General features: G+C 41.4%; 1 protein-coding gene across 1 annotated transcript in view; it reads right to left on the bottom strand.

Annotated features, from left to right (window-relative positions):
• Positions 1-4,569: 4,569 nt before the first annotated feature.
• vps13d (vacuolar protein sorting 13 homolog D) overlaps positions 4,570-26,414 on the bottom strand; it is a 134,786-nt gene continuing 112,941 nt past the window's right edge. Inside the window, exons 60-70 of the mRNA XM_073470564.1 lie at positions 24,433-24,582; positions 23,627-23,776; positions 22,863-22,959; positions 22,635-22,783; positions 16,243-16,377; positions 15,140-15,307; positions 14,653-14,785; positions 8,684-8,879; positions 8,456-8,587; positions 8,108-8,348; positions 4,570-5,560 (exon numbers count right to left, since the gene is read on the bottom strand). Of these exons, the coding sequence (XP_073326665.1) occupies positions 5,429-5,560; positions 8,108-8,348; positions 8,456-8,587; positions 8,684-8,879; positions 14,653-14,785; positions 15,140-15,307; positions 16,243-16,377; positions 22,635-22,783; positions 22,863-22,959; positions 23,627-23,776; positions 24,433-24,582 (1,683 nt within the window). The 3' untranslated portion in view covers positions 4,570-5,428. The remainder of the gene's footprint in view (positions 5,561-8,107; positions 8,349-8,455; positions 8,588-8,683; positions 8,880-14,652; positions 14,786-15,139; positions 15,308-16,242; positions 16,378-22,634; positions 22,784-22,862; positions 22,960-23,626; positions 23,777-24,432; positions 24,583-26,414) is intronic.

Below are 26,414 nucleotides of genomic sequence, written 5' to 3'. Positions count from 1 at the left end.
TAGCTCATGTGACTGAGTTCTTTCGTTTGGGTCCTGTCTTTGCTCCTGTCTTTGCTTGAGTCTCTGGAGACCAAATTAAAAACTTTGATTAAAACAAACAAAAAAAAAAGCTTTCTTTCATTAATTTCTTCATTCTCAACATGGGCTAAATCATAGTAATGTCTACAGATACTCAAGCAGGATAACTCCAACCCTCTGTTACTGCTGGACTCTGAGCTTTGTGCTGATTACAACAAGTGTTTCCTTGTTTAACTAATAGAGCTCTCCTTTGTGAATTTAAGAATGTGCTACTGGATGTTATTAAAAGCTCCAAATGATCTCAATTGTTTAGCATTCAGTGTAATTCTTAGTAAGTGTTTTCTTTGAAATAACTGTATATATCTAGGTTAATGTTTGAACCAGACTACGACACTAAAGCCTTGCTAGTAGGTCCCCATATCTGAGATGCTTCACTTCCATTAGCAGTCTTTTTATCTTTTATGTCATCTTAACTGTCAGGATGGTTTAAGGCAGGAAGAACTCCAGAATCTGATCTGAAACTGCCTAAACCCCCACACCTCCAGATGTGGCCCAGAAGTCACAGGGTTGTGTAAATGAACAAGAACAAAGAAACAAGCTCAGCCACATGGAATGAGTATTAACTGTTATAATATGCTTCGCTGGTACTAAGTTACTTACTCATTACTAAGTAAGTAATATCCTGTTCATTTATATAGGGTGTTTAATATTCAACAGCAAAGCGTGCCACCCTTTATTAATTTTGAGAAAGAAATGAGAGTATCCATGAAATCATGTTGCTGCTCTTTTCACAGGAGATGATAGGACAAAAATGAAATCACAGGATCTCTCTCCTGTCTCTTGATACTGTTCTTGACTAATGGACCTTGCTTCTTCACCCTTGCCAGACCTAGCCTGCATGCTAAGCCACATAGAGCAAGCTGAAGACGAAGACCTGTCAACATGGCGATGATGGTGCTGGATTCACATAGGCAAAAATGATCCATGGTCAACATGGCGATGATGGTCCTGGATCCACATAGGCAAATAATCTATGGTCAACATAGCAATGATGGTCCTGGATCCACATAGACGAATGATCCATGGTCAACATGGCGATGATGGTCATGGATCATTGTAGGCAAATGATCCATGGTCAACATGGCGATGATGGTCATGGATCATTGTAGGCAAATGATCCATGGTCAACATGGCGATGATGGTCCTGGATCCACATAAGCGAATGATCCATGGTCAACATGACGATGATGGTCATGGATCATCGTAGTCAAATGATCCATGGTCAAGGTGGAGATGATGGTCCTGGATCTACATAAGCAAATTAGGAAGCACTATAGTCTTACAAAAAATAGTTTTGAACGAGCCTTATAGAAGGAAATCAAGAAATTGCTCCTGTTAATTTAATGATGAATTATTCTGCCCAAAGAATTAGGGCTCTCATATTATCTTTACATTTTAAGTCATATTCTTTTAAACAATATTCTGGCGTATTGCCTAAGGTATAATTATGAATGGAATGAGTAATTCCTGAATAACTGATTCAAGGACTCTAGTAACTAGAGAACAGACTAGGAGATGAATCAATAGCTAATGATGACTGTAGAGGCCAAAGAACAGTTCATGGTGATAAATACAGTTAACATGATTGAAATGTTAAAAAGATTCATAATTTGACAATATATGAATATACAGAGATAATGATACATAGTTTCATTTAGAAGTTCATATAATGGTTAAAAATGTTAAAAGCATACTAGAATTCATGTTATAAGTGGTTTTGGTACATGTTGATAAAAAAGCATACTTCCCCTTTAAGACCGTGTACATGCGCCAGATATTCTGTTGATTTTGTGACCGGGCAGACAGTGCTTGAGAGCTATGGAAGCAAACGGTTTTCTTACCTGCTTCTCCTTCTTTTAGTGATTAGTTACAACAAGTGTGTTAGCCAGCCACATTGATTTGTAATTCAGTGGAACTAACTTTGAAACTGAGTAATAAAACTGAGATTTTTATATTTTTCCTTTATTACAAAAACGTTTCTGAAGTGGATTTTTTCCTGAACTCTGCAACTGGGCTAGCTACAGACACTGCCTGTGGAATGTAACTTCTTGCTATAAAAAGACCACTGAGTAAGCCATTGCAAGATCTCAACCAATTCAAACCTCTATAATGACTTCACAAATATTTGCTAATTGACAAACTGACCACTTTCTTCATGAGTTGTTCCTGATAACCTATCAACCAGCAGCTGAGTGGCACAAGTGATGACTCATTAATTACTAATTGCTTAATCATTAGTGAGACCTTTTGTTCACCTTCAAGTAAAGTTGAAAAAAATTATGAAATGCTTAATGCTAAATGGTTTTAAAAAAGGTTGAAAAATACTTTTAAAGCAACATTGAAATTTTGAAAAGATACGTATGATGAATCAAGATGTCTTCAACAACATACAAAAGAAATGTCCGCCTTTAATTACAAACAAGGAGCGTAGTTTTAAACAGACAATCCTGGGTCTCTGTTCAGCGATCTATCAACTTAACATGGCAATGGGCATTGTTTTACTCACATGGCATGCCACAGTGTCAAGTGTTTGGCCTGAACATACAACTTCAGTCTCCCTTATGCACAGTCAGTGTTGAATTTTTACTTGCCATTCTGAAATTGCACTTCACTTACCACGATGCTTCACTAAATTTTTTTTTTTTTTTGCCCGTTTATCATTCCTGTGTGCCCACAAGAATCTGAGTACCAATAAATACTATTGTGTGAATCACGTGTCTTTTGATGAAAAAGTCATTTATATATATATATAAGCTGATTTTCCTGTCCTTAATATGAGGTAAGAATTGGCAGAACACTGACAAATAACTCATTTTCAGCCACTGCCAAACCTGAGGATGAGCCAGGTCTGCCACCTGTGGTATACTTCAACCTTTGTTGTGTGTTGTTGGACTCCGGCCACCAGTGGTGGCAACCTTCACCCGTATCTCTCAGACTAGATTTGGCCCAGTCTTTGCCAGACTAGAACTATTGGCAGAGAACTGCAGCCATAACTCACACCAAGACTATGCCGACTTTGACCTGCCGAGGTTACGCGATGTTGGGCCTGTTGTTTTCGGGCATGTGCGATTCGGGCCAAGTGTGGAACTTCACAACAGATTTTGAACAGGCACATTTGCGGTAACCTGCTTTGATTGACAGGACCACTTACGCACAGAACGAGTGCAGAACGAATTGGGCAGTGCATTCTGCTGGCTCCAAGTGAAAATGGCTGTATATGACACCAGGAACAAACAGCCTCCGACTGACAGAGGCTAGTTTGGCACCCTGGGGCTGCGTAAGCTAATAGGGGCTAGCTAGTTAAAGTTAGCAGCAGTTAGTGGTTAGTTAACTTTAGCAACAAGTAAAATTCCCTCAATCACCTTGGTACTCTCATATCGGCAAACTGGCCTTCTAACATTTTAAGTACAAATTGTACCACTGTAGTTGAGGTCAAGAAAAATATTCATGACACAATTATAATGATGTCATTACACATTTACAATGATGTCATAACGGCCAATGTCAAAACCTAAAAGCTAAAGAGTTTTAAGTTTGATAATTAGGCCTGCTGTGGCATGTTCATGACATTATGTTGTCTTGTTTAATGTCAGGTTGTCATAGCAAAGACATCTCAAACAAAAGCAACTTTGTATTAAAAGTGATGAACTTGACTGACACTTCATGACAACAGTCATAAACAATAATAAAAACTTAATTGTGTACATGACAGGTGTCATGTCAGTCTCATGCATGCCCTGCAAATAAAGTGTTGCCCAATTTTTTTAACTCTTTCCTGCTTAGGTTAAAAGGTAATGGTATGTTTCTTTATTAACTAACACAATATCACTAGATACAAAAGCTATTTTTTAATAGCACATGAACTATCTTAGAGCTATCTTTTATACTTTTGTTTTCTGAAAAGGAGGTGACATAATTCATGTATGTGGACCATACTCTTTTCCCATTGTTTTACAGATCTGGGATATCCTGATGGGAGCAGTCAGCAATTGGACTCTCTAACTGTACTTAGGCACAGTAACACTGAGCTAAACATCAGCACACTCATTTTTACAGTGACAATGCTAACATTTTGAGCAGGTTTCATTTTCCTATGGTCACCATTTAAGCTAATACTAAATGCTACAGTACCATTTGACAATTAGCAAACAAGAAATAGAGATGAGGCTGATGGGAATGCAAATTGTTAAAAAGTTAAAATGGTGAAATATTGATGGTACTAGATCAAGGGTGGCCAACCAGTCATTCACAAACTAGTGTTACAACATGAAGCTGTTATCACTGACAGTCCATCTCTGACAGAGAATCAACTCTCTTGCAGAAAATGACTGTTGTCTTGTTTTGTAGACATTTATTTACGCATTTGAATATTCATAGTGAATATTATCATGATTCTCACCCAGACAGATTATATGCATGCAATAACAGAATACAGCAAATACATCTGTTTTTTTCATTAAGTTAGGAAATAAAAAGATCCAACACAGTACATGCTGCAGTTGTGGGGCTTTATTTGAAGCAGTGTCCATGTGTACGTTATTTTACAGGATCACACATCATGTCCACTACCCCTCTGACAGGCCTGTCCTGAACTCCACTTCTCCTCTCGTATACACAACTCAAGGTAATCTCATCTGACACCAAACTAAAACCAAAGGATCAAGTTTCACCAAGTTGTGTACAATTAAGAGTGAGCCCTGGTTAGATGAAGTCAACCCTGTTCTATAGAGTGAGAAAGAAGACTGGGCTCTTTAAAAAAAAGGGTTCTTAAATAAAAGTCGAGACATGTAGGACCTGGAGGTGTGTGATTGTAAAAGGCAGAGAGACAGTGACAGGCAGCTCCAGTGTGTGTGAGGCAGGGGGGGCTGCAGGTGCCTTCTCCCTGTGTCAGTGCAATTCATTCTCCATCCACTCATACTAGTAGTCACTTAAAAACAAAATAGAGTTGTAAAGGCAGTTATATTTCACATTATATCAGCTTCTGTTGTTACTCTCCATACTTCATAATTAATATAGTATATACACTGGTTGATAGTATTGGTATGAAGCTCTATTTACATTTCTGTCTATTCACAAACACAAAGAATACCTGTAGGATGGGTATACCTGGTGCCATGAGCAGTCAGTCAGTGTGTCAGCAGTGTTCTCTGCACATACACAATCTAACTAACACTGTCTTGCAAATGTTTTTTTTAATGTCATTTATATGTATGTGCTTTGTCAAACATCAGGTCATGTGACTAAACCAAGTGCACAGGTGTCTGATTTTTCCCTTTACTGCAGTTTGTCTAATGCTTTGAAAAGACTGAGGCCTACAACAATCAATAACCTCCTTAGAAAAGTCATGTGATCAGGACTCGAGCAGTAAGCAGTCCTCGTTCTCACTGGCAGGAAGCATGAGCTGCTGCTCGTAGTACAGACTTTTGGCATAGTTGATTTCTTGAGAGATTTTGATGGCGAGACTCTCACTCTTCACATGGACCTGTGGAGAGGATTGTTACACAGTCAACAACACAGTGGAAACACTAATGCTGGGATCATACACACAAACATATGAGGGGACTGGGAATAAAAATAAGCATGAACATGGACAATGGGCTCCACAGTTATTACTCCTGTCTGTTCACTTTTACATATGATGTAGGTCTTGAAAGACCAGGAGCTAATTTTGGTTGGTATCCACATCTTTTCTGGGATGTTTTTGCTCTGATCACTACAGGGCTCTGTTCTTCTGATGCTGGGATAAGTCTATACAATATCTGAGTTTTCTGAATTACTGGGATGGCACCAACAATGAATGTTGATGTATGTGATAAGGGTTTTCTGATTACTGAACAACCCATGTTTTAATGTGAATTGTGTGTATTGTTGAGCCTTGTCAAAGGGTATCTATCCATCAATCAATTTAATCATCCATCCATCCATCCATCCATCCATACATACATACATACATACATAGTTGAGTGAGGTGGGGCCATTATTGGGCTGTTATCAGTCTGATCACAACATAACCAAGATGGAGACTGTTTCAAAACAACAATTGTTGTGCAGTCTGATCACAACTAGTCACTGCTAGTGTTAATGGTTTCATTTGTCTGGGTTTCAGATTTCTGCCTCCTCCCTAATGTAGTGGAGAATAATGGTCTTTAGCTTGAGGTGCTCAGAGCTAACACTGACATTTACACTACTTAAGAGCAACATTAGTTTGATGATCGGACTAAGCTGCCACCTTGCCAGTCAGCAGTGACTGACAGTGATCTTTCCTCCTGAGATATAATTTGTTATTTCTGTTAGTTGAATTCGAACAACCTTTAAATGAATCGTTTCTATGACAAATGTTGGCAGTGTGTAGTGTTTTGTTATCCACAATAACAAGGAGAGATGTACTGCTGTTGATTTTCTTAAAAGCAGCAAAAACTAAATTCCATTGAGCTCCATTGTATTGGTGAAGAGGCAGAAATCTTAGAATATGTCCATACCTGGCATTAACATGTGTCAGAGTGACCACTAAATTTAGGGATGGGCGATATATATCGTTGGCGATAATATCGTCATTTTTTTTTTTGACGATGTGCAAATTTCCATTATCGAGTATTTAAATTACTTCGCCAAAAATATTGAAACGAACGCGGAAACTCTCACATCCACTTAATACACGGTGCAGCAGCGCTCTCTACAGCATGGCAGGCTTCGCCCCACCCCTCGACCTCTTGCCTTCGACCTCTGAACCCCGCGACGTCTCATAACAACAACAACAATGGCGGACTACGCGCTTGTGTTCGTGCTTCTTGCAACTTACTCGCCTTGTAGTCGAGTGTGAGTCGCATCAGTTCGACCTCATTATTGGTCCACACAAATGATTCTGGTTTCCTTGCACTAGCCATTTTCGTCTTCTTCTTGTTGGGTTCGGTTTCTCCGTCTACTGTCTGTTTGTTTACAGCGCGCAAGCTTTTTGTGCTCGCGCCGTCTCTTCTTCTCCGTTTTTGGTGAATTTCAAGCGCCACCTATAGGCCTGGAATATGAACTACAGCGTTTTCAGTCGTTTTCAGTGGATCAGTCTGGACACAAATATTCTTGAATTTTAAAGGATATCGACTGATTATCGTTATCGCCAAAATCCCCCAAAATATCGAGATATTATTTTTTGCCCATATCGCCCACCCCTACCACTAATGTCAGATGTCACTTCCCCGCTCTATATGCAAACACATACATCACTGGAACAACCGGACACCATGTTTTTACACAAAGACAGAAATAAGTTCATGTAGAAAATTTGCTGAATTTACAAGGAACAAATAATGAAGAATTTGTCAGAGACAGTGTTTCACAAAGTTTATAAAGTGTCTCCTAACTCAACAATTCACTAAATTGAGAAATTTTTAAGGGAATCTGGGGACTTTCTCCATGGGGACAAAGAAGTAGCCTATATTGGTTACTGTTTAGTGTATTTGTAAAATTTGACATGTTTAGCATCAATAAAATGTTTCTTCTTTCATAAATTGAGTGTAAATGGTGAAATCAGTGTAAACAGTGTGTTCAAACAGCTGCTAAATGTTGGCAGGTAAGACTTCAGCACTTTAGACACAGAAGCAGACAGGCTGGTACAGCCATGCTGCCACAAACTGACACTTTTTACAAGGAAACAAACAACTTACTGTTTTCATTTAATGCTGAATTTCTGCCTGTTGTTGTGGCTCCTTCTTCTTGTTTTATAGTAAGCAACACATCAGGATGCAATAGCATTTACACTACAAAAGTATATCGGATCACAATGCGCCTCAGTGGTCGTTTACACTATAGAGATGTCCACTTGTGTTTGGATGATCCAAGATGCATGTTGATAGCACGTGTAAACAGCCTATTTGAAATCTCAAAACCTGGACAAATAACAGCAAAACTGCATGGAGAGATACCAGTATAGGGAACTGGTAAAAAACGCTACATTTTCTGTGTAATTTGGGTGATTGAAAAGCTGTCGTACCGTCCAGAGACTGTCAATGAAGAATCAGTCAGATGAGTGTCTTACCATGGGTTTCTGGTGGGAGGGTCCAGGAATGGCCACACCACTGCTGGTGCTTTCAGCCTTCTTGGTGAGCTGCACGTATACTTTCCCATGATCCTTAGAGACTAGGCAGTGGTAGAGGTCGTCGTACTTGACCTCCAGGAAGATGGCCTCACGGTCCACGTAGTCACCTGGTTTCAGGAAGTAGACTACTTTGGAGGAGATGAGGACACAGTAGCTGTCGATGGGCTCCACAGCAATGAAGCTGGTGTGGGAAATACACAATGAATTGTCAGTCTGATGGATGGCAGGTAATCTGGGTAAAAGACACAGATAGTGTGTGAGAGTGCACTAAAAAAGAGTGAGACTCACAACTCAGAGTGGATGTTGTCTGTGAGGCGGAAGAGCTGTTCCTGACCGTCAGCCTGTGTGGCTGAGTGTCGAGGGAGCAGACCCTGAGGTCCCTTACAGCAGCGAGGCTTCCTGACCCGCTGTACACTGAGCCTGAACAACACAGCCAAGAACACAAACAGTTCATACAGAGTGCAGTACACACTTCCTGTTCACGAAGGAATAAACACTGCATAGTCCTTAACCCACCTGTGGTTACTGAGACTAGCCATGTCCCGGACAGTCTGTGCTGTCTCTGAGGCAAAGTCCAGAGCTCCAGCCACCGGTTTGGTCACAGTGCCGACCAGACCTTTACCCAGACCTGAGAAAAAGCCACTGACTCCGCCCTCTGTCTTCACCCCCTCCACTGTGGAGGTGATGATGCTTGTCATGCCTCCAATGATACCTGGGGAAAGTAAAGTTTATTTAAAAGAAAATGCAGAAGATTGCAGAGAAGAACAGACAGACTGGATCACTAGGTTATCCACTTCTCATGCAATCTTTGTTAAAAGTGGTGCTTCTGAGATTACAGGGCAAGGCTGGATGACCTGTGGCAGCTTTGGAGCATCTCATTAATCCCTGAGCACTGACACTGCTCAGACACACATATTAATTGCCGATGTTGGTATTAAACGGCATATGTTGTTCAGCGTTTTCATACTGCACATTTGTTCTCTGGCCTGAGGAGTAATCACACTCTGTTGACTTCATTTTCACAATTTGGAAATCAAGCAGCTTGTTGGAAAACATTAGTTCTATTTCACCCTTCCTGACTGCCAGAGGCAGTGCTTATCACTTGATATCTTCCGTCGTGCCCACTCACAGGTCGAGTATTCATATCAACAAAGTCACATGTGACCTCGGATGACCTGACATTAGAAAAGTTTTCTGAGAGCTTGTTGTGTGTAGTCTTGTGATCATATCGATCGGAGTTGCAGGGTACTCGCCCTACAAAGGCTGCGATAAGCTGGCCCTCTCCGAGGGGAAAGCTGTGGATTCGGCTTTCACCTCGGACATACCGACGCCTCTGTTTCCAACAGTGTGATAAGTACCCGGTTCACCTGTGGACATTGATAGGTAAGATCGATTAGAATTATATAGCTAGGTGTATCAATGAGAGCAAGGTCCTCGCTTCCTGTCGCTGAAAATACTGTTCTTGTATCCTTGTTGTTTTTCATGATTAGCAGAGCATTCTCACCTGAGCTAACAGTTAATTAGCAGTGTGCTTATTGTTGGCTCATACTGCCTGGCAATACATATGGTAACGTATGAAGAGAGTGTTCTCGCTCCCCTCTCACTGTAGTATGGTATTTTGTTTCATATCTTGTACACAGCAGAGTGCTCTCGCTCAGGCTAATTTAGTGGGTAGCTATCAGAGTGTGTGCCTTGTCTCATCTAGGATTAATTGTTACTGTACATGTGAAGAGAGTCTGCCCGCTCCCCCCTCACTGTAGCATTATACATTGTATTATATCCTGCTCTCACAGAATGCTCTCGCTCAGGCTAACTTGGTGGGAAGCCATCTTTTGTTTTTAGTCAGTGGAGAGCTCTCACTCAGTCTGACTTTATGTGGCTGTACCATCTGGTGTTGTCACTATGATCAATTCCCATAACTGTGCGTTACGGCCTGAGAGCTGTCAGTGGTTGTGTGTGGGTGTGGTTGCTCTCTTCTGTGCTTCTGTGTCCTCCAGGTGCTGCCCTCCCCCGCTGGAGCAGGTGATTGCGCATGGCTGTCTCCAGTTACCAATCAGGGCAAGATATAAGCTGGGGCCGGAGTTGTGGCTGGGGCCAGTGGGTCATCCAGCAGCGGCCATGCTGTGTGTGTTTCATGAAGATGAAAGCAGCGTCTACAGCCTGAATTGTTTTCCTGTTTTTTTTTTCTCAACTGTGTTAGGAGAAACTGGGTGTGTGGTGCTTCCCAAGGAGACAAGTTAGTTTTCAGTTTGTATTATAATTTTTTTGTTCTTGTAGAGGTAATCGGGGGACGTAACATATTTGGGGGCTCATCCGGGATTCTTTTTGAACTGGTAAAGTTATTTTTGTAGTATATTCTTGTGTAGGTTGTATCTGACGTGGTCATCTTGGTGAGTACTGTTTTCTTGGTGTCCATAGTCTAGCCTTGAGCGTGAACACCTTCCTCAGGTAAGGTAGGAGTGTCCTGCTGGGTTTAACCACCTTTCCATCAGGCACTCATTTATTATTTTGCCTTTTATTTGCGGAGCAAATCCTGGGCGGGGATATAATTCTCCAGTGGGGGTAGGCATTTCAGGGCTCCGGCCGCTGATGTTGTTGCCTTTCAAGTCACCTCGAGCCCGGCACGCTCCAGAAGACAGGTAGGCTCAGATTGGGTGAGGCAGGATCTGAGGAGTTGTTGTTGTTGGTTGGACGTGTTATTTATCTGTGTGTGCGGCACCTGGCATAAAGTCTTGCCTTGTCTTGCCACTGGTAGGTTTGCTCCCAGTCTTCTGAATTGTTGGTTAGGTTTAAAGGTAACTGCATAAAGCTGCGGTGTGTTGTGTTGGTTGTCTCTCGGTGAGTATGGCAGCTTTTGATTTGGACGTGGTTGTGTACAATCCTACAATCAGTCAGTTTGAAGCGTGTAGGAAATGTGATTTGGTGGAAACAGCGAAGCATTATGGCATTTCTGTATGCAGCTCCCTGGCTAAAAAAGAAATGAAAGTCACACTCCTTAGTGGCTTGGTTGGTTTAGGTGTTTTTGAATTACTGGTAGATGTCGATTCTCCGGGCTTTTTGTAGAGGTAATCTTTGTTTTTGGTAATAAAACCTGAAGCCTGATTTGGGAGTGAAGTTTTATTTTGTAATGTGTTACTCCCCACAGTCCCTAGACCACCCAGGGGACGTAACACTGTGCGACCTGTATGGCTCCTCTTCAATCTGAAGACGGACATGACCTTTGCCCCTCTTGTCTTGGCCTTGAGCATTTGAGGGAGCACCTCTCGCAGGACCCTTGCATAAATTACAGCCTCATGCCCCATGCAGTGAGGGCTGCTAGGCTGGCCGACGTGGAGCATCTAATTGGTGAGGCAGGCCTCCCCTTCTCAGAGCAACCGACTTCAGCCCAACCTGTACAACTCAGGTGTCGTACAGTGGAGGCTGCAGGAGCTCCCCCCAGGAAGAAGGCAAAGTCTGAAAAGCTGTCTTCTAAGGTGGACCAGCAAACCTGCTGAGCTGGCCCAGATGAATTCTCCCCTCCTGTTCCTCCATCCTGGTACTGCTCGGAGGATACTGGTTTGTCTACTCCACCCACGCCTGAGCTGGGGGCAGAGGAAGATGTCATGTCGTTAGCAGCTACAGCTGCTCTCTTAAATGACTATGGTCAGAAGGGGCCCTCCCCTACCTCCAAACTTGGTTCAAGCTCCTTGACTCGGTGTTCTACAGAAGGTTCATTTGCATGGCACTGGCTCGCCTGCAGCTCGATTTGCCACAGTCAGAGCCGGCACCTGCGTTTTTCAGGCACACTTCGGCCCTTGCCACGTTTTCTGTTCCTCCTTCTGAAGAATATCTGAAGGAGCTGCATGCGTGCTAGAAGGACACTAAGGCGCTCTCCCACCCAAATTCTGATGCACGGACTGTGGTGGCCATGTAGAATGCGGCACGCTCACACCTTAATCAGCCTAACTAGCTTGGACAATTTGACCCCCCATTGGGAGAAGGCAAGTCAAGACTCTGGTGCCCGGTGCATTCCCTTAGAACTTCTTACGGCGGTCAGAACAGCTTTTTGTCTGTTATGGTGGTGCTAAGAAAGGTTGCACTCTCTCCAACAGCACCAGTCCCATTGGGTAGTGGATGCCATTATTTACGTGTACAGCTCGACGGTCCAAGCTGTACCATCTGAGGTCAAGTATCAGTCTACCAGGAGTAATGCTCGCAGGTAAAGTAATATCTGTGTCTGTCTCAGACCACCAATGGACAGGGCGTGTTGGAAGCACAGAAGCCAACCACCACATACAGTCGTCCTCAAAATTATTCATACCCTTGCTAATTTTTGTGATTTTCTATTTTTGTGATGAAATGACTGCATTTTTTCCAAGTTTGTTTATGAGGTATACGTGACCAACAAGTGAAAGAATGACAACAATACACAATTCAAGAAATTCTTCATTTCAGGGGTATTTTATTCAAGGTTTCCCAAAAAATGCCATGTTCAAAATTATTCATACCCCTGACAATATCTCAACAAAAATCTTTGTCCTGTGGTCATTTCAAAATGTTACAATGGAATAAATACCATTAACATTGTTGAACAAATGTTAAACACTGATTTGCCATGTTCAAAATTATTCATACCCTAGTCCAATGTCTTTCTTTAATAGTCAAAAGCATAGCCTTTGTTTTTTATGACTGCTTTGAGACAATTCTTGTATGTGTCCACAAGCTTCCTGCATGTCTCCTGTGGGATGTTTGCCCATTCCTCTTTTGCGAAAGCCTCAAGCTGGGTCAGGTTGGTCGGTTTCCTAGCCATCACTCTGGTCTTCAAGTGATGCCACAAGTTCTCGATGGGATTCAGGTCAGGACTCTGACTTGGCCATTCTAGGATGTTGACATCATTGTCCTTGAACCATTTCTTCACTACCTTGGCAGTGTGTTTGGGATCATTGTCTTGCTGGTACGTCCAGTTGTGGCCAAGCTGTAGTTTCTCAGCAGATTCCTTCACGTTTTCATCAAGGATCCTGATGTAATCTTCATTTTTCATTATTCCTTGGACCTTGACTAGGTTCCCTGTGCCACTGGAAGAGAAGCATCCCCATAGCATTATGCTTCCACCACCGTACTTGACTGTGGGCACAGTGTTCTTTGGTTTATATGCTTCGCCTTTCTTCCTCCAGACATATTGAGCATCCATATGGCCAAATAACTCCAACTTGGTCTCATCAGACCACAGGATGGTTGACCAAAAGCTGGGATCTTGCTTCAAATGACCTCTAGCAAAGGCCAGGCGAGCCTGCACATGTTTCCTCCTGAGCAGCGGCGTCTTCCGAGGCCTATGTCCATGGAGACCTCCTCTGTGCAAGACTCGCTCAATGGTGGACCGTGAGACCTTTGTCCCTGCTTGGTCAAGCGTTTCAATTAGGGCCTTGGTTGTGGTCTGGGGGTTGTTGTTGACCTCTCGGCATATTTTCCTGGCAAGTTTGGGGGACACCTTACGCTTCCTGCCACGCCCGCTGAGGTTTTTAACAGTATTGAATTTCTTGTACTTGTTAATTATGCTCTGGACGGTTGCCACAGGGACATCATACTGCTTTGAAATGGCCTTGTAACCCTTTCCTTCACTGTGGGCACGCACAAGACGTCGACGTAGGTCTTCACTGAGCTCCTTCTTCTTGACCATGATGACCAGAAATTGAGAATGACCAGAACACTTTTCCTCTATTTATACTCTTCTGGAAAGATGCTATTTTTTTAAATCAGTGTTTAACATTTGTTCAACAATGTTAATGGTATTTATTCCATTGTAACATTTTGAAATGACCACAGGACAAAGATTTTTGTTGAGATATTGTCAGGGGTATGAATAATTTTGAACATGGCATTTTTTGGGAAACCTTGAATAAAATACCCCTGAAATGAAGAATTTCTTGAATTGTGTATTGTTGTCATTCTTTCACTTGTTGGTCACGTATACCTCATAAACAAACTTGAAAAAATGCAGTCATTTCATCACAAAAATAGAAAATCACAAAAATTAGCAAGGGTATGAATAATTTTGAGGACGACTGTATATGATATGTGTTAGCATGTATTAACGTCGGCTGTTTGCCATCAAAATATACTTGGACACAATATATTTGCCATGTCTTAAAAACTGGCAGAACTTGTGTCAACACAGGATTTATTTTATATTATTTTTCGGTTGCTTGGGATGATGAACAGAGACTCCGTACACCTGTTGGTGACATATTACATGGATGACAATGTGATAGACACACAGACTGATGACTGTGAATAAAAAAGTATCTATCAGCTGTCACAATCCCACAATAAAATTGTAAACTCATGTAATACAGCACATATATTTACAGTATCTGTGGGTTAAAAAAGGATTAGCCTCATTTTTCAAATTCCCCCAAAACTGAAGCGTGAATTAAGACTCCCACTGAATGATTCTTTTGCCGACTGCTGTCTCTGTAACTAGACACAGAAATGTTTAAAGATTGTACCATGAGCCAGTCCATGGATCCCTGCTACCAGGTGCTCTCCACTGGTGGCTCCGTGGTATCTGATGTACTCTCGCTCACTCTGGTGCCGGTTGTCCATGGTCTTCCCCAGCCCGTCTGATAAAGTCCCTGCAAACTAACATACAGATGACAGGAGGATGTTCACAATACATGGCTGTGTTACATGGCATTACAGGAATGGAATTATCGCCTGCATGTCTTCCTGTGATAAAACCTGTTTAATCAACAGGAATTATAAATGGACACTTTCACTTCAGTGAATAATGCTTTGCTGAGGACTTCTATTTCTGTGCTGATTAGAGATAGAGGGCAGTAGCTGGGTAAGAGGGTGTGTATGTATTATGTATACATTCAGGTGGTGGACACATTAATGGGAACACCTGTACAATGTTGTGCAACAGTCAAGCAGAGACATGCATTACAAAAAGCAACCAAAAGACAGTCACTTATACACAGCTCAGAGGGGTACCTTGGCAGCAGAATTGGACACACCGTGCGTCACATTTCGTATAAGGCCACCCACATTGCCGTACTTTATGAGCTCAGACACACCCTCAGTGACATCGTTGAGGAGGCCCATGGGGTTTCCCAAGAAGTCCACAGAGCCAAGGATCTGGGCTGCCTGGCTGATCAGCTCCTACAGACAGCAAACAATACACAGTTATGATCTGACACAAACAGTGTAGAATTACATGACACAGCTGTATGTGACATCTGTTCATGGAGAAGCCCATGGGTGATGGAAGTGTGTTATCATTTCTTTGTGACAGTATAATTAAAAATATAGCCACAAACAGCAATTTGTGCTTTTTGTTTGTGCTTAAAATTAAGGCTGTGAGCAGCAACAAACAGGTTTTGTTCCCCCTTCATCAGATCTGAACAATACTCTAAAGGATTGCTCATAGGTATCTTGAGTTATGAGCAAATATGGCCACGTCCACTTGAAACAATCAATATTGTGCCTCAGATTTTGGTTAATACTTACCCCTTGTCATGCACACCAAATGTGGTGAAAATCTGTCAAATGAGTTTTGAGAGACATGTTTTTGGAAATTGTGGTGCCCCCAATCTGGCCAATTGGGCTCTGATTTCTTGGGAAGTACTTGCACATCTCCAGTTTACTGGGACACTTGTAGCGTTTGTAGCTCATTCCAGCTCACTGCAATTTGCACAGCTGCACAAGACAAATACATTTATATAGTGGTGTCCCCTCTGGGGCTTGAACCCTAAGAATGAGTACATTTGAGAATAAAAAAGGAATACAAAGTGACTAAAAAACTATATAGCTCATATATAGCACTATATAAATCAAATTATGAAAAAAATAATTAAAAAAACCTGCGGCCTTCGCTTTCAATACCAATGCATATGTAGGTACACGATGTATAGGGGTTGATGTGGTCTCAGTGTAGGCATTACTCTGGAAGAGTAAAAAAGGCTTTTCCAATGGCTGATAATAAAGTGCCATCACTGGGCGGCTCCTGCAATGTTTGGATTGTTCTGGCCAATTAGGCAAAGAAGTTCAAAGCAGCACTTACAAACATGCTTATTAGCTCGGTGTTCAGCACTTACCTCTCTGAAGTGTTTGAGGATGTCGTTGATGATGATCTCTTGTGTCTCGTAGGGGTGCACTCTGGTGAACGGGTACATGTTAATGACAGCGTCTTCAAACCGAACCAGGGGAAAGCCCAGGGTGCCTTTCAGAGCCTAGGGTGACATAAAGATCAACCATATGTGATAAAATGTGATAAAGCATGTGAAGGCAGTGCAGCAGGTGAACCACAGAGTAACAGAGTGACATCATGTGGCACAGGCAGCAGTAACGTGACATTTCTTGTTCTTTAAAAATGAAGCAATGGGGACTTGCGGTTCCGGCAGGCATGGAGTAAGTGGGTTTTCGAAGAGCTCCAATCAACCCCAAACAATTTTATCAATAATTATCTGAATAGAGTCCCATATCTTTGCGTTTGAGGCATCCGAAGCTACAAAGCGGAAAGCCAACTCAACAACAATGCCAAATAAACCGAAGAAAAGTGAGAAAAAGGCGACGGAGGGTGCCAAACAATTCAGAGCAGACCAAAATGCTAGCGAGGGAGGCGGCGAAGCTAGTACCAGTCCACCTAGCATTCAAGACATTATGGATGCCATAACTAGCTTGCAGACAACATTTGGTCTGAAGTTTGATACTACTGCGCAGACCTTAACACAAGTGAAGGTGTCTTTGACTGACATCACCGACAGACTCACTGAAACGGAACAGTCTACGGGCGCACACGAGACCCAAATCGCTAGCCTGGAGACACGCTACATGGAGCTAGCGGCAGAATGCAAGAGGCTACGGGAGAAGACATGCGATTTGGAGGCTCGGTCAAGACGTAATAACATACGTATAGTTGGCATCCCAGAAAAGTCAGAGAAAGGTCAGCTGACAGATTTTGTAGCAGAGCTGCTCCCAACACAAATAATAACTTTGCTGAGGCTATAAAAATAGACAGAATGCACCGAACCCTACAGAAGCCAAATAATGAGAGACCAAGAGCATTTGTTGTGCGTTTTCATCACTACCAAGTAAAGGAGCACATCCTGAGCCTAGCAAGACAGTCGACACTGGATTATAATGGGAAAAGAGTCTACATATTTCCCGACCTGGCTGAGGATACTGAAGCAGCGACATCGCTTTGACAGCATTAAAGCTAAATGCAAAACCAAGGGCGTCAGGTATGGATTCCGACATCTTGCCACATTTATTGTGACGGCGAAGGAGGGAGGAGAAACCAAGATGTTTGAGACACCTGAAGCTGCGGAAAGCTACCTGTCTGCTGCTGTTGACAACTGGCTGGCTGGACAATAGAGCGATCTCGTTCGACATAAAGGAGGAAAGCGGTATGGTTGCCGGATCCATGTCGGACTTAAAAGCGCAACGTTTTGGGACACTTTAATTACACCGTTGAAATATATGTGAAGGAATCACTGTTGCACTAACAAGGTGAGTGGGATGAGTACTGTGTTGCACAAACGGGACGAGGAACAACGATGTTGCATCGGGCGTGAGTAAACCGACGTGAACGTAAATGAGGACGTTTCACCCTTTGGAGGGAGTGGGGAGGGAGGGAGGGAGAGAGGAGAAAGGGGGAGACAATTTGAGGGTCTTGTTCATGTTTATGTTCTTGGTTGAGGGGGTTCAGGGAGCACATTTCTTTGTTACAGATGTTCTCATTTACAAGCTGACATTCTTTTTCTTCAGGAGACCCATGTTAAACATACGGCAAGAGCTCTTATAAAACCAGTGTAAGCAGCCCAAGCATATCAATCAAATTTCACTACAAAGACGAGGGAAGTGGCCATTATCATTAGGAAGCATGTTCCATTTATTCATAAACAAACTATACAAATGGCAGATACATAATTGTTATTGGGGAAATAAATTTGGTTGATGTTACTCTGATTAATTTGTATGGTCCAAGCTATGACGATCCTTTGTTTTTAAAAAAAGTAATAGACAGCATTCCTGATCCTACTTTGTCTAAAGTAATTATAGGTGGGGACTATAATTGTGTCCTGAACTCATTAAAAGATGCACATCCAAGTCGCACCGTTAAAAGAAAATCAGCAGCGATGTTAAATAATTATCTAAAGAATCTTAATCTGGCTGATGCGTGGAGAAGCTTACACCTGCTAGATAAAGAATACTCCTTCTACTCAGCAGTACACAAATCATACTCCAGAATTGATTTATTTGTCATTGACTCCAGATTACTGCAGTTAGTAAAGGCTGTGGAATATCATGATAGACTGATATCGGACCATGCTCCCTTATCACTGGATCTCAACTTAAGAGTAGACAAAGGCTCATACAGTTGGCGATTTGATAATTAATTTACTGATTGATAATTCATTTCATACATATATTAATGAAAAAATGTTGTCGTTTTTAAAAAAAAAAAAACAACGACATTTTATAGGCAATGTGAACTTGATATAGGCAATGTGACAGACTCAGTCCTATGGGAATCATTTAAAGCTGTCACCAGAGGGGATATCATATCCTTCCAGGTAAGAAAAAAAAAGAAGAAAAGAGAAGATGAATGGAAATTGAACGTCTAATTACAGATTTGGAGACAGACTATATGTCAAAATTGGACCCAGAAATGCTGAAGAAAATTATTTCACTTAAAAGTGAATATAATTCAATTCTTTCTAAGAAGACAATCAAAGTACTTAATCAGGTTAAGCAAAAACATTTCGAATCGTCAGACAAACCCCACAAATTACTTGCCCGGAAACTTAGAAAATTAGAGGCGACACGAGCTATACATAGGATCCGATCAGATGATGGTTCCATTTTAACTGAAGCCAAAGCTTTAAATAATCGTTTTGTTGAATTTTACAATGGAGTATATAAATCGAAAGGAGAGATAAATGCTGCTGCATTAGATACGTTTCTGACAAAAGCTGATCTTCCTAAGTTAAGTGAGGAGGCTAGGAATTTATTAGAAGGGGATATCAAATTGGAAGAGATAAATGAGGTGATCACTCAGTTGCCTAATAACAAATGTGCGGGACCAGATGGTTTTAGTGCTGAATTTTATAAGGCATTCTGTGTGACACTCAGTCCCATATTGCTTCGCATGATCAACCATTCCATTCTCCAAGCAGAACTCCCACCAACATTATACAAGGCAAATATAGCTTTAATACCAAAACCAGGAAGGGATAAGCTAGAGGTCGGTTCTTATTGCCCAGTGTCCCTTATTCCCATTGAGTCTAAAATAGCGAGTACGGTTTTGGCAAATAGACTTAAAAAACATATATGTTCAATCATACACAATGACCAAACCGGATTCATGCCAAACAGACACATACAATCCAACTTAAGATGTCTTTTGGATATTATATATAACAAACAGGACACAGAGGCATGTCTGATCTTGCTCGATGCTCAAAGAGCATTTGACCAAATTGAGTGGGCATATATGTTTTCAACCCTTAAGGAATTTGGATTTGGAGATCATTTTTTGAATTGGGTGAAAATTTTATATGCAAAACCAGAGGCTTCAGTAATTACTAATCATACTGTATCAGATCCTTTTAGATTACATCGCGGGACAAGGCAGGGATGTCCCCTGTCCCCCTACTTGTTCGCAATAGCTATGGAACCGCTTGCCATCACCATTCGGCAAAGTACTGACAGAGCTCCTATCACCATAGAGGGTCGACAACAACATATTTTGCTATACGCAGATGATGTACTTTTGTTTGTAGCTGATCCAGAGACCTCAGTTCCCCCTCTACTAGATCTTCTGGAAACCTTCGGTGCTTTCTCTGGGTTTACAATAAATTGGAATAAAAGTGAACTGATTCCTCTTACTGCCAAAATAGAGCAACATTTCTTAGATACAGTCCAATTTAAAATAGCCTATAACTACATTAAGTACCTGGGAATCATTATTACGAGGAAACCTGAGGATTTGCTGCAAGCAAATTGGAATAAGAAGATGGCTGAGCTCAAGGTGAATGTTGCATTTTGGAAAACACTGCCTCTGTCCATGGTAGGGAAAATTAATGCCATCAAGATGGTAACACTTCCACGTTTCCTTTACTTATTTCAATCAATTCCATCTTTTATACCTTTGAAATTTTTCGAGAAATTAGACTCAATAATCATTCCTTTTTTGTGGATTTTTTGTAAATCAGTAAGAATAACCAAGAAACACCTAACCAAGTCTAAACTAGAGGGGGGGTTTGGTCTTCCCAACTTTAGAAGATATTAGTGGGCTGCCCATCTTCATAACATAGCCTGGTGGAGAGAAACGCTGCCAGAAAAAGATATTGAAACCCCAAAGTGGATCTTTACAGGCCTCCTGTAAAGGGACATCCCTGTGTATATTGATCAATAGCCCAACCAAAATTGAAACGGCTCTGTATAGTGGAAATATTGTTATTCTTAATACCTTAAAGATATGGAAACAGATTAGGTGATATCTCAAAATGCCTGATACCTTTTTGAACAGCCCAATATGTAATAATCATGCATTCATACCTGGTATACAAGATAGAGTTTTTACTTGGTGGAAGCAGAAGGGTCTAGTGACCATGCGGGATTTGTATGTTGCCAGCAGTTTTGGATCATTCACTCAAATCAAGCATAAGTATGACCTTCCACCCAGTGACTTCTTTAGATATTTACAGGTCAGGGATTTCGCTAGGAGACATCTCCCTAACTTTGAAAGAATCCAGAATGTATCCAGCTGTATCTCCTATATGTGCTAAATGTAAGATATATGAAGGTACACTGCTCAACTCTTTGTGGTCGTGTCCAAAAATTCAGCCATTCTGGGAGAAAATATTTGACTTTCTGTCCAGAGCGTATGACATCACTCTGAAGCCAGATCCACTAATAAGTGTTTTGGGGGCCACACATAAATTTCAATCTCAAGCAGTTTTATTTACAAATTTACAGGACTTATGGGTCTCAAGGATTTAGCCCGGAATTATTTTTATTGGAATTTTTGCCGCAACAGGAAGCTGGCCATCTTGAATGGCGTGCAGCGATTTTCATTTTTCCAACGCTGTTTTTGGGACTTTAGGATTTTCGCCCGTAGCTTCTTACCCATGAGTACGTTAATTCGATAGCACAACTGCCCTCATGCGTGGCACGACAGCTCAGTAGCACCCCCTAACGCCCCCCTTATGGGTTTTCCTATTAATTTTTTTTCATGTCTATGCCTCGTACTTTATTTAACTTGTCCTACAGATTTTACGCCACAGACTTCACACACACTAAATATCATCGTCAGACGTTGATGATGAAAAGTTGTAAAGAGCTTTCGCCTCCGATATACCTGGTGGGTGTGGCAGTGAGGTGACTCCTAATGGCTGTTCCCATTCTGTACGAACCTAAGTTCTATGGCTTGTAGTTTCACTATCTTTTCCTACAGATTTAACACTACAGAGTTAGCATCCTCATACCTTCAACAGCCTGCGTTGTACCTGGTGGGCGTGGCGGTGCGGTCAATCTCGATCCTTCGCCATCAAGCAGGAAGGCCTTATAACTTCAACATACAATTGCCCATCTGCATCAAATTGCTCACACATGTAGAGGGGCTCACCCTGAATACGCATCTGCATCAACACTGTGTCAAATCTATAGCGCCATCCACTGGACACAAGAAGTCACTGAATATGTCACTGTTGTGTTTTGTGTGACACGGATCCCTTTTAGGTAGGAACCTTTCCACAGACAACAGGCGAGCACACATCTGGCTGCACACCCTCCAACGGCGCCACAGCCCGACGTACATGGGGCAAGGGCCCGTTCATCGCTGCTTGCAGCTTTAATTTTGTTGTTGTTTGTTTTTCTCCTATCTCTTGGCAATTTGACACCATTGGTTTACATGTTTGTGTTTGTTTATTTTTTAAGGGTATGTTCTTTGTCAACTTACAGCAAACAGTGTTAGAGGAAATTTGTTTCATAATGCAGAGGGTATAAGGAATCTTTGTTTTGTTTGTTTGCCTGTAGCTACCTTCTTCCTTGATAACCACTTGTACTCAGTTTGATATGCTGAGAATGAGTGATGGAGGGGTGGGGGGTATTTTGCAAGCACAATTTCTGTTTGACTTAGACACATTTGTGTATTTGTGTATCGTCAGTTAAGTACCAATATGGTTGGTCAAATAACTTTATTTGAACTACAAATTACAGGACCAGCTGTATGAATGTTTACCCTGCTGTAAAAGGTTGTTTACCCTTTTGTGAAAAAACAACAAACACATGTTTTAAAAAAAAAATGAAGCAATAAAATTTTCTTTCCAACAGCATGCTGCCTCCAGATGTTGACCACCTGATGGAGCCAATAGAAGGTTCCATGTTGCTCTATCTCAAAGTTAATTATTTAACAGATTATGAAGCTGCACATAAAAAATGAAAAGGAGAATAGAATAAAAAAAAGACTATGTGAGGTTACCTTGAGATCAGGTGGCAGCTTGTGAGAAGTGAAGACACTCAGTTTGACCTGAGGGAGGCTGATCTTCAGGTTCTCGAAGTAGTAACGTTTGGGAGGTCCCACGTTCTCGTTTGGCTTCTCGTGGAGGTTTTCATCCAACTTCTCCAGCTCTGCATTCAATAAAATAAAGTTTTTGGTTCATCTCTGAATCACACGTATATTAACAATGACATTCAACTAATGACCCACCAGCTTCTGTCTGTCCGTATCCAAAGAAGCTGAGCAGCTTGAGCAAAAGTTTCTCCTCGATGATGACTGTGAAGCGTCGGGCCGTTACCATGAGGTGCTGTAAAACATCATGTTTACATTATTAATCGCTGAATTTCTGTTTTAATTTGTCATTTTTTTGCTTTCATTACTGTAGCATGTATTAGTTATGACAGAAACACACTCATCATCGTTACAAAAGCAAGCATAGGGATTGGATTAAGCGCAGTAGACGATCACTACCTAAAACATCTTCTGATCAGCCAGCCAGATCAGCAGGACCAAACACCACCACAAGCACTGTGATCACCCCAGCAAGAGGAGGAAGAGAGCTGACATAAGAGCTAAATTAACCCAGCTTGAATTTAAGGCTGTTCCATTATGCTCTGCTTCTTCTTTGTTTCATAAGAAGGGCTTTACGTCACACGGAGCTAGTCCATGTTTATTTTCTAGCGTGCAGACACTTTTTTTCCACACAGCCCAATTCTTTCTCTGCATTATGACTTATTACTTATTGTTCGATTTATTTAGGTTCTGTAGGCTTGTGCGTAGCATAAAGGGAATACAACATGCATATTTCCCACAACCCTGTGTTGTGGAATGATGAATACATGAACCTTGTGAGTCTCACTCTTGTGCACTAGATTTCTGATGAGCACTAGGAACCAGAAATTATCTGTTCTGGAAAAGAACGATTTTGTGACAAGGCTATGTAACACAGCAGTGTCTCAGTGTGGGCCACTGACCTTGAAGAGATCTGTTAGCATAAGGCTGCTTGGAACCTTGACCGAGTTGACCTGCAGGGCCGGTCCACTGTCGTTGGCACTGCTGTCACTGGAGCTGGGAGTCACACACAGCATCACAGGTTGGGTGGTACCCAGCAGCTGGTTGTCCACCTGATACAGACCAAGTATTTATACAACAGTCATTCATACCACCGTTTTGACTGGACCTAATAGTTATGTACATTATTAGCAGTACAGAGGTCAACATGAGTATGGGTCATATTGTAGATTGACAGGAAGCCTCTGGATCAAACCAGCACAATGCAAATAGACTGCAGTTATCTTGTATCTTTGAGAATCAGTTTCAATCATTTACAACAGGATTTCATTTGATGGGAATGATGAGTAGTACAACAAAGAGACTCTATGAACCAGGTGTTTTCTCAAGTTATCAACATCAAATGTTTCCTCCCTGGATGAACTGACACCAACACTTTCTGTCACTGTTCCTCATTGTTTGAATCCTACCTGTGTAACCAAATGTTCATGGTCACATTTTATTCCAACAAACATGGCATGCTGTGTACTGTCCTTTTTTTTGTCCCAGCACCCTTCTCCTTGCTAAATTTAGCAGAAAACACACACCTTGTCATCTCACTGACATGAATTACACTAAGATTGCCTTTTACCATCTAGGAAATACAGTGTGTGTTCTCTGCCTTTCTGTTGTACTGTTTTTGTATCATGTAAAGCACCTTTGTGTTTGACAAATACAATCTGAACTTGAACTAGAATACTGATAGTTCTCATAGCTGTGGTGAGCTTACCTGGATGTTCTGAATGCTGAGCTCCAACACCTCGTTGGCAGCAGTACGGATGAAGTGGACATCTATACCAGACAGTGTGGTGAACACAAGCTCCTCAGGAACCTTATTGACCAAAGAGACACCCAGACCTTCCTCCAAGTTTACCAACACCTGTGAATGAATACAAAGAAGACATCAGAGGAGATGTTTCTTATAGAAGGTCATGCAGTGTAAAATATTAAGCAATTGAGTTTTTGCACCTGGTACCAGACAGCTATGTTTTTAAACATAATAAAATGAGGAACAACTATGATTAATAATAAAGTGACTAGAGCTGAAACGATTACTCGAGTAACTCGAATAATTCGATTACAAAAAATGATCGAAGCAAATTCTCTGCCTTGAGGCTTTGTTTAATTCCTATCACCCGCGTTATGTGGCCTGCTTAGCTCAGGGATCATTTTTCCACACGGACTGTTATTGCGGACACACACCACTACGTTCAGAATTGAGTGGGCACGATGGCGGAGAGCCAAGAAACCGTCCGTAAAAGACAGAGAAGGTCCAAAGTTTGGGATCATTTCACACTTAAAAAAGAAGATAACAAAGTGCAATGTGTCTACTGCAATGCAGAACTGGCGTACCACAACAGCACATGAACAATGATTCAACATCTGAACCGAAAGCATCCAGTTGTTAACACCAGCTCACCAAGCGTTGCCAAACACACACCCTTACACCCGGTGTTAGGAATAGTTGGAATAAATACCTGTATGTTTTTTTCAGGAATAAAAGCCAATTGCTTGGTCTATTTAACAGGCCTGTCATTTTTGTTATGCATTATTTGGTATTGCTGTTTAATAATGCATAATTATTTTTTTATTAAATTACTCGATTAATCGATGGGATAATCGGTAGAATACTCGATTCTAAAAATATTCGATAGCTGCAGCCCTAATAGTGACGGTGAAAAGTTTCTATCGACATATATCATAAAGAACATGTATATCATGGCAGTCTTCAGTTCCAATGTCACAAAAACATTCATGAAGTTTGGTTCAGTGATGAATTTATTTTAGGTCTTCTGAAAATGTGACCAAATATGCCTGGACAAAAATATACAGTAATTCTAATATTTGCTTAAATGTCCTTTGGCCATTTTCACCTTAATTAGGTGTTTTTGATAGCCATCCACAAGCTTCTGGTAGTCTTCTGGCTGAACTTTTAACCACTCCTCTTGACAGAATTGTTGAAGTTCAACTAAATTTGTTAGCTCCTGGCACAGACTTGTTTCTTCAGCACAGTCCACATGTTCTCGAGGGGGTTCAAGCCAGGACTTTGGGAAGACCATTCCAAAACCTCAATTCTAGCCTGATTGATCCATTCCTTTACCACTTTTGATGTGTGTTTGGGATCATTGTCATGTTGGAACACCCAACTGCACCCAAGACCCAATATTCTGGCTGATGACTTTGGGTTTTCCTGAAGAATTCAGGTCAATGCTGAGCTTCTTAGCCTTTCCATTGTAGTGTTTGTGGTTAAGTCTAATGGGTGTATCATACAAGCCCTATAAAATGGGTCCAGAAAGTCACCAGCTGTTATCAATCAGAATCACTCAGAAGAAGTTAAGAGGCCATGCTACAAATAAAATTTGATTCACACAACTTTCTATAATCACCTATATTGACCATTCAAGTTGTTGTATGTATATTTTTGATCCCACAGATTTGGTCACATTTTCAGAAGACCTTTAATAATTTAATAACTGAACCAAACTTCATGAATGTTTTTGTGACAAAGTAGTTTGTGTTCCACTCATGCATCACAGAGAAATGAGAGCTGTAGAAATCATTGGAACTGAAGACTGCCATGATATACATGTTCTTTATGAGCGGATGGAAACTTTTCATCACAACTGCATATTAAAATTAAACTTACAAGTGATGGTCCATGAATGTGTCATGTAGTAAACATGTGTTTTTAGTCAGGTGTGAATGTCTGTA

The sequence above is a fragment of the Pagrus major genome, chromosome 7 (assembly GCF_040436345.1).
Source record: "Pagrus major chromosome 7, Pma_NU_1.0".
Lineage (NCBI taxonomy): Eukaryota > Metazoa > Chordata > Actinopteri > Spariformes > Sparidae > Pagrus > Pagrus major.
This window is presented reverse-complemented; position numbering and strand designations above follow the sequence as displayed.